General features: G+C 36.9%; 1 protein-coding gene across 2 annotated transcripts; it reads left to right on the forward strand.

Annotated features, from left to right (window-relative positions):
• Nucleotides 1–4101: 4101 nt before the first annotated feature.
• On the forward strand, nucleotides 4102–8680 carry LOC145011442 (cucumisin-like). 2 transcript variants are annotated; one of them, XM_078970164.1, is made up of 10 exons: nucleotides 4102–4194; nucleotides 4353–4441; nucleotides 4907–4998; nucleotides 5119–5356; nucleotides 5946–6459; nucleotides 6583–6683; nucleotides 6839–7060; nucleotides 7130–7241; nucleotides 7339–7552; nucleotides 7625–8680. In XM_078970164.1, exons 1-10 carry the CDS (start codon nucleotides 4102–4104, stop codon nucleotides 8155–8157), a joined length of 2208 nt encoding a protein of 735 aa, XP_078826290.1. In that variant the 3' UTR covers nucleotides 8158–8680. The 2 variants fall into 2 exon arrangements, with proteins under 2 accessions (XP_078826290.1, XP_078826291.1); XM_078970165.1 differs by lacking the exons at nucleotides 4102–4194; nucleotides 4353–4441 and having other exon boundaries at nucleotides 4911–4998; nucleotides 5150–5356.
• The last annotated feature ends 310 nt before the right edge of the window (nucleotides 8681–8990 follow it).

An 8990-nucleotide genomic window follows, 5' to 3' on the forward strand; every position in this document is an offset into this window, starting at 1 on the left:
CCTACTCGGCGAGTCCAAAGATGGACTCGGCGAGTAGGTGCTGAGTGGAGAAAACCCTAATTCTCGGGGTTGAGCCCTATATAAAGAACTTAACATCCATTCCCCTAGCCTCTTTACTCATCCTCAAGTCCAGAAACCCTTAGTATTCGTGTGTGTGTGGATCAAAGTGCATTTGGGAGCTTGAAGGTTATTTGTTGAAGAAATCTTGGGGGTTTGGAGGCTTGGAGCAAGGGGCTTTGCTTGGATTCGAGTTTCATTGCAGTTGGAGCGTTCTTTTGAGGTAATATCGTGTTCTTGGGCTGTTACTCATGTGGATTCATCATTTTGGGGTTTATGGGAGCTTATCTTTGTATGTTTTGGAGTTTGGAGGTTAGATCTGAGGTTGCTACCTCAGATCTGGAATGGGGGAGGTCTAGAGTGCATTAAAGTCTCTGTGTTTGAGTGCTTAGTGAAGCCATCATGTCCCAAACCCTAGCTCTAAAGTGTATAAGGCCTAGATCTCTTTGGATTCACGTAAAGTTTGCCACTTTACGTGATGAATGGGTTGCAGGAGGCTAGATCTACGTTTTGGATCAATTGCATGGCCTGGAACGCTTCTTTATGGATTCAGACCGGTGGTACTCGGCGATTCACAAGGGTGGACTCGACGAGTTGCTTGAATATGAGCTGGAACTCGGTGAGTTGGATGAACAACTTGGCGAGTAGGTTGAAGATAGCCTTAGACTCGGCGAGTCTGTTCTTGGACTCCGCGAGTCTTGTCGAAGAATCCCAATATTTTCTGGTTGAGTTGAGAATCGGTGAGTCAAGGGATGACTCAGTGAGTTGGGTGCGAGTGGACTCAGAGTTGTTGGACTCGGCGAGTCTCGGGGTGACTCGGTGAGTCAGGTCGCGGATTGAGGGAAGTTCTGAGCTTGGGGACTCGGCAAGTCATCGGGTTGAATCGGCGAGTATAGTCAGTCAGGGGTTGACTTTGATCGTTGTCCAGAGTTGAGTAGTTTGACTTTGTAGTTTTAGTCAGCCAGGATCAAGGTGGTATTAAGTAGAGATATGCTTGTGTTGTAGGAGGATGATAGCTCGGGAGATCGAGCGCTAGTGATTCCGAGATATGCGAGGTGAGTCTTCTCACTATACTTTACCTTGAGTAGGTAACCAGAGTTATGTGATAGGGTATTTATATGATATGTATGTTATGTGTTGTACTGCATTATTTCTATGTGATTTATGCTGTGCATGTTTACAGAGTTAGAACCGTAAGGTTCATAGAGTTAGAACCTGAGGGTTCACAGAGTTGGGTGCACGGACCCATAGAGTTATAGCCTCGAGTGGCTAATATATGTTAGATGTGGTATTTTGGGGAACTCACTAAGCTTTGTGCTTACAGTGTCTGATGTTAATTGTTTCAGGTACTAGTGACGCCCGCGGGAAGACGCCGGCTTGATCTGTACACACGCACAAGATTTATGATTTTGAGATCTTGGGATTTTGTATTGCTTGGATTGAACGATTGAGAATGGTTGTTTTCTGAATATTGAATGAATTATGTTTTATAAAAATTTGAAAAAAAATTGTTTTGAAATTTATGGTGTTACAAATAGGAATCTTACTGACATCGCGTAGAGGATCTGAGCCGGTTGCAACAACAACCTAACCAACAACACAACAAAAACTAAACAATGTAAGCCAAAGGCTTAAGGGATAAATATTACAATAACAAACATCATATATCATCATATAAATCAACTTATCAACAAATAAATATATACCACATCAAATATACTACTTTATATCATATCAACCCATATATCACATAATTCATTATTGCCTTATAACACCATTGAGGATAACCAATAATTCACCACTATAATATATATATATATATATATATATATATATATATATATATATATATATACCTTTGGATATACTCCGTGCATCGTAAATATACCATATTTATCATATATTATCAGCTGAACTTATGTCACTAAACTATAATATATCAATATCACTGTACATCTAATCTGTATATTATGCATATACACACATAAAAAAGAATAGGTGTTGGAGTAGAGATACTCACATGGCTAGTTAATAGACTAACACCTATCCAACAAATAACAAGATCCTCAGAACATTTCACAACTCATTACAAGGTAAACGTCATGAATATTTGTCACAAGACTAATTAAACTTCAAAATATAGCTTATAATAACTTAACCCTATAAGCTATTAGGTAGACCTCAGTTATTAGGTAACTGTGAGAACAAGGATATGATTGCGTAGGGACAAGGCCTGAACACTCGAACCTTGATCCTCCAATAAACTAAACCAGACCAATGATCCTCCAATAAGAATACCTAGTTCTGCCCCACTTAGGGTTCAAAATACCACCCACTAGTGTTGAAACCAAACCATAAGTCAAACCAACACAACCAGGTATAACCTTTCTTGACCATGGAATGTATAACACACGCAGCCTGTCTTCCAAATAGGGATCAAACAAATCCGAAGAGAATCCTGAATTTCAGCTAAAAACCTCTGAAATTTTCCAATCATGACCACTTTAATATTAAGGATTTCACACAAAAGCATAAGTAGATACCGACTTATGATCCAAAACATACCATCTTTACCTGGAATCCCAACCGACCATCTGATACCTATCCTGCCTATATCCCAAGAAAACAAACCTTTGATCACTTCACAAAGCACCCATACCACATCAAACTACCTGCACACTTCCACGCAAACATATTGTTGCCAAACCCGCAACCAACTGACCCCAAGCTAGGCTTACATCCTAATTATGCAAGTCACAAGCTTACTCACTCCTTCCCCGAACTCAGAAAACTGAAAGGGCAAAATCCCCACCATAGATAGCGACATACCAAACCACCAATCAACCATTCTACTCCCAACTGCAAACCCCAAACCGATCATAACGGTCGTTCCAATATTGAGACCCACGAATCGAATACACGACCTCGAGCAAACACCCTCAAGACCTCGAAACCAACAAGCTCGTCTAGATCTGCACCAATCAATCCAACCCAATATCACCGTTGGGGCCGAACAATGACCAGACCCATCCTCATACATGAGCAACCATAACCAAAGATCGATAGATACCGAGCTACTACCACGAAACATGCTATCAAACCGTGCTATCTCTCCCGACCAACCCTTAGAGCCCCCAAAAATTTTATTGATTCGAAGCCAAAGTCAGCTAGGGTCTTTGATTCCATTGCACTTAATCATTTGAATGGATCACTCGCAGATGTAGACGAGCCAAAGTTGACCGTTAAACTAATTAAAGTGCCCTTTGTATGGATTGACTCATATATAATTGTATTCTATATATTTTCCATGTACTTTTCGGGTTGTGGCACCATTCTTTCCACCCTCTGCCACTTTGCAAGGGGGAGTGAAGGGGTAGTAATAATAATCTCTTCATAATTTAAATAAAAGGCCATCACCAGATTTTTTTTAAATGTAGAAGCTATAGATATTAATGATTGATTTTATTAAAACTTTAGAGTTTATTCTTTAAAGGTTACTTTTTTTCATTGTACTTATTAATTTTCACATATATTTTATTGACAATGTAAGACTATTCCATTTGGCAGAGGATTTGTCCTTTAGATCGAAGGTCCAGTATCTAATTCGGATGTTGGGAATTTTCAACTAAATTAGTGATACAGTTCTTTATATATATATATATATATATATATATATATATATATATATATATATATATATATATATATATATATATATATATATTACTTTTGATTGAATATTATTCTATTTCTTTTCATTTTAATAATAATAATAATAATCATAATCATAATAATTTAATCAAAAGTTGAAATTAAAAATGATTCAAGTGGATGGATGAATTGGATCGATGGTTGTCCGTTAGTCTTAGATGCCATAGGAAATTCATTTAGTAGGGCCGGGAAAGGGCATATTGGACACTATAGGAATGTTATTTATTCAAACTCAGTGACCTTTACAAAATTTATAAATGAAAAACAAGACAACTAATTTGTATATAAATACATTTATATGAATTGGAATCTACAAACCAACTTATACCTTCAATGGCTAAACAACTCACTTTAGTTTTACACCTATGCTTCCTTCTGTTCCTTCTGCCTAAGTCAATTCAATCTAAATCCGATGAGGACCGGCAGGTACTTGCTAGTATTCAATCTTTCTGAGGCATAATAGAAGTCACCATTAGTCAACGCAATTTCAATTACTAAAAGGCGTTGACTGGGTATTGGTCGTCTTATGTTTAATGTTTCCTGTAGTTTGATTAATCTAAGTTGATGTAACTTGTTTTAAGCAGGTATGCATCGTCTATATGGGCCACAACAATCTTGATGATGCCTCTGCCTCCTCCCTTCACTTGACTATGCTACAAGAAGTAATTGGCAGGTGTCCTACCTCATCTTAGTCTCTATATTCAATATACATGCACACAAAATTTGCTACACTTGATGTTTCTTAAGATAGTGGAGCCGAATCATTAACTCCAATTATGTCGACAAAGTCCTCCTTTTTCCCTCCAACTTCCCAATTTCATTTTCGTAGTTTGGTTGTCATGCTTAGGAGCTAACTTTCCCTCTGTTCTACGTCTATTTCCTTGAACTCGGGGTTTTTCCTTTGTCTTGCTTCTTGCTAGTGGTTTTACGTTTTCTATAAACTTGTTGGTTCCATAAAAGATAAGATTAATTAAATGGAAACCAGTTAAATGATTTTACTTCAAATATGAGCTTTTTCCAAAAATGTCAAATGGATTCTTTGAAGTGTGTTTACACAGACTTGATACGAATTAATTAACGTGGCATGGTAGATGCTAATTAAGTGGTTGCATGCTTGGATTTGATGTTACTATGGCAGGGATGCGGAGAACCATATGCTTCAAAGATACACGAACAGCTTTCATGGATTTTCTGCGAGACTTACCCAAGACGAGGTTAAAAAACTTTCAGGTATGCAATATATCTCTGCATTATAAAACATGCAAAAGATCATATATATGGTAGTTTGGGTTTCGATGTTTGATATGTTTATATATATATATATATATATATATATATATATATATATAGCTATGGAGGCGGTTGTTTCTGTGTTTCTCAGCAAAAAGAACAAGCTGGCAACAACTAGTTCATGGGACTTCGTAGGGTTTCCACTTAAAGTCAATAGATCAACAATGGAAAGCGATATCATCATTGGGGTTTTTGACACGGGAATTTGGCCCGAATCACCCAGTTTCACTGGTCTAGGATATGGTCCTCCTCCTGCTAAATGGAAGGGCATTTGCGACGCCAATTTCTCATGCAACAAGTAATAAATCATTTCCTAATAAATGTATCACTCGTTTATTTACTTTTGTTTTGTATTTTGGATCTTTCCAACTATAAAAACTAGCCTAAAACATAGGATTTTCTAATATGTATATAAGAATCATTGATTGAAGTGTTGATTAAAAGAAATATTAAATGTAATATTATCATAATTAATTATAAAATATATTAATTATAAATAATGTTATATGTAATTAATATTTATGATACTAATTATGATAATATTGATTATAATCAACACTTAAATGAATCTTTTCTTATAGAAAATCTCATTTTTTTAAATAAACAAGAGTTGCAAGTTGTTAAATGTCACATGTAAATTAAAGACCAAAAATAACCTCACACTGATTTTCAACTAAATATAGGGTTTATATTTATACTTTTCGTATATATAACCTCTAATAGCTAGGGTTTCAGTTTGGTTTGAAGCTTGTGACTATGAATACATTCTAATGCTGCTGTAGAAGTAGATTATTTTGAGTTAAATATTGTGTATTTATGCGTGTGTGATTATTCATGATTATTCCTAGCACAAGTTTTTACGACTTCTTTCTTGATAACATAACCAGCAAAATCATTGGAGCTCGATACTTCAACGCAGATGGAATATACAGCCCTACAGACCTCCAATCACCAAGAGATTCCAATGGTCATGGAACCCACACAGCATCTACAGCCGCCGGAAACATTGTAACAAACGCAAATCTGCTTGGCCTCGACCCAGGAACAGCTAGAGGGGGCGTACCAAGGGCCAGGATCGCAGTATACAAAGTTTGTTGGTCAAACGGGTGTTCAGATGTCGACATTCTTTCTGCTTTTGAAGCAGCAATCGCTGATGGTGTTGACTTAATCACAGTCTCCGTTGGCTTAGTACATGCTGAAGAGCTTTTTAAAGATGCCTTCGCTATCGGTTCCTTTCATGCCATGAGGAAACAAATATTGACTGTACAATCTGCTATGAACGAAGGCCCAATGCCACAAACCATTGGCAGTATCGCTCCATGGATTCTTTCTGTGGCTGCTGGATCAAAAAACCCGGATTTAATCACCCCTATACAATTAGGAAATGGTATAGTTGTTAATGTGAGTAATATGATATCTGACTTTTATTATAAGCCTACGTAAAACTTGTTGATTTTGTGATCATGATGAAACGTAATCTACGGAAAATTAAATTATTTTTAAACTAATTGATTCTTATCACAGGGAGTTTCAGTAAATCCTTTTAAACTTAAAGGAATGTATCCTCTAATTTACGCCGGAGACGTTCCAAATATCACCGCTGGTTTCAGTGGCTCAACATCGAGGTAAAGATGGGGTTCCCTAACAATCTCCAGGGAATTTATGTTTCGATATAAAAATGAAGAGTTTATCTTCGATTTGTGTACTTCAATTTCGTTTGTCCATGGATCCTTATGTTTCTTTGATGGTGTATTGTGGAATTTGTATTCATATATATCAGGTTTTGCATCAAAAATTCGTTGGACAAGAATTTAGTGAAAGGAAAAATAATTATATGTGATACGTTAACAACTGGAGAAAATGAAATGTTGGCGGGTGCGGTGGGGTCCATCATGATATATCCTGGACCGTATTTTGAAGCCATTGGTTCTTATCCTTTGCCTGCTAGTATCGTTAACTCCGATCAAGCGTCAATTATCGCTGACTACTTACAATCAACAGAGTAAAAAAACCCACTTGTTTACTTGTATATTCTAGTCCGCTGAAATTAATGAACTTGAAATTGTTTCAGAAATGCAACAGCAGTAATAATGAAGAGTGAAGATATCAACAATGTGTCAACCCCATATGTTGCATCTTTCTCATCAAGAGGTCCAAATCCGACAAATAAAAACATCCTCAAGGTAATTATCTCAAGTTTCAGTTTGAACACATGCATGATCGATTAGAATCATGTGTTACACATCAACACTAATAATTGAACATTTTTGATTCATGTAGCCAGACTTAACAGCTCCAGGGGTGAGAATTCTAGCAGCATGGTCACCTGTGGCACGAATTAGTCAAGCAGAAGGAGACCACAGAGAAGTACAATTCAATATGCTATCAGGAACATCAATGGCATGTCCACATGTCAGTGGTATTGCTGCGTATATCAAAACATTTAACCCAAAATGGTCTCCAGCAGCCATTAAGTCGGCTCTCATGACAACAGGTATAACATATACTGAATTTGCAGAGAAGATATACGACTTCACGTATCTAACAATTATAATAAATCTTGCAGCTTCCGTTATGAATGGTGAAACGGATGCTGAATTTGCATATGGAGCGGGTTATCTTAATCCATTGGCAGCTATGAAACCTGGGCTGGTATACGATGCTGTTGAGGTCGATTATGTAAATTTTTTGTGCCATGAAGGCTATAACATTAAAGATATCAGAATTATCACTGGGGTTAATAGTAGTAGCTGTTCTAAGCATAAACAAACTAATGATCTAAACTATCCTGCATTTGTCATCCCAACGCTGCGTAACAAAGCAGTTAATATAACTTTCAGTCGGACAGTTACCAATGTCGGTTCTGCAAAATCAAGGTATAGAGCCTCAATAACTCCACCACGTGTTGGCGATTTGGGCATACAGATTGAGCCCAATGTCCTACAGTTTAAAAAAATTGGGCAAAAGCTGTCTTTTAAGATGAGTGTTCAGACCACCATACAGAAGTTAGATAGTCCAATTGTTTCTGGTGAATTGACTTGGTATGAAATCGATGGTGTGCATCAAGTGAGGAGCCCCATCGTTGTGCATGTTCCATAATAGTCATCAAATGTAATGCAATGCAAAGATTATTCTTCTCTCTCGTTTCTTTGTCTTGTTGTATATGGTTCTACGTTTTGAAGTTATTATATTTTGCACACCTCAACAAGCTCATCGAATGTAATATCTTCCTGGAAGCCCTTTTTCCTCACAAGAAATTAAGTGTATTACTCTTAACTTATGAGCAAAGATAAAGATAGTCAGAAGGATGTTAAATTGTCCTATACCTAGTGGCGGATCCACCAATACTACAATACAAAGTTTAATGGAAGAGTTGAATGAAGATTGAGGTGGTAAGCAATACACATAGTTAACATTCAATAGACGGAATTCTACCATTATTAGATGTCATCATGTATGGCGTTCAATGGGTGTGCAGTTGAATGGTCATTAAACTTTTCAATGGAAATTTTTTTTTTTCTAATTCTTAGATAAATATTTAAATATATTTCATTAAACTTTGTTGCATTGAAGGAACAAAAATGTTAGAGTTGTATCTAATATAGAATGTTTTTTTTTTGAACGGCAAATCTATTTTAGTCCTACACTACTCCTAATTCTCCACCTATATCTCTCACGGGACTTGAACCCTCGACCTTAAAGAGGGAAGGCAACACCGAATATCGCTGGTTTAGAAGCCATTTGGTATCTAATATAGAATGTTGATGGGACAATATATTGAACAATATGAAATTCAATGCTTTTTGGATCTCCTAAAGGCACTAGCGGTCTGGTTCTATAAAAGTGGCAAATTACCCATGAACAACACAGTCGAACGAAATCCATCCAAAAATACGGTCGGAACCTACAAAATGGAGATGAGCATCGTAACC

Source organism: Lactuca saligna, chromosome 8 (genome assembly GCF_052625555.1).
Source record: "Lactuca saligna cultivar CGN05327 chromosome 8, ASM5262555v1, whole genome shotgun sequence".
Taxonomy (NCBI): domain Eukaryota; kingdom Viridiplantae; phylum Streptophyta; class Magnoliopsida; order Asterales; family Asteraceae; genus Lactuca; species Lactuca saligna.

Bases quoted from the DNA above. Each gene is read 5' to 3' on its own strand.
- LOC145011442 (XM_078970164.1), top strand. From the start codon at position 4,102: ATGGCTAAACAACTCACTTTAGTTTTACACCTATGCTTCCTTCTGTTC. The intron at 4,195-4,352 runs GTACTTGCTAGT...TGTTTTAAGCAG, and splicing joins AATCCGATGAGGACCGGCAG to GTATGCATCGTCTATATGGG. The intron at 7,553-7,624 runs GTATAACATATA...TAAATCTTGCAG, and splicing joins GTCGGCTCTCATGACAACAG to CTTCCGTTATGAATGGTGAA.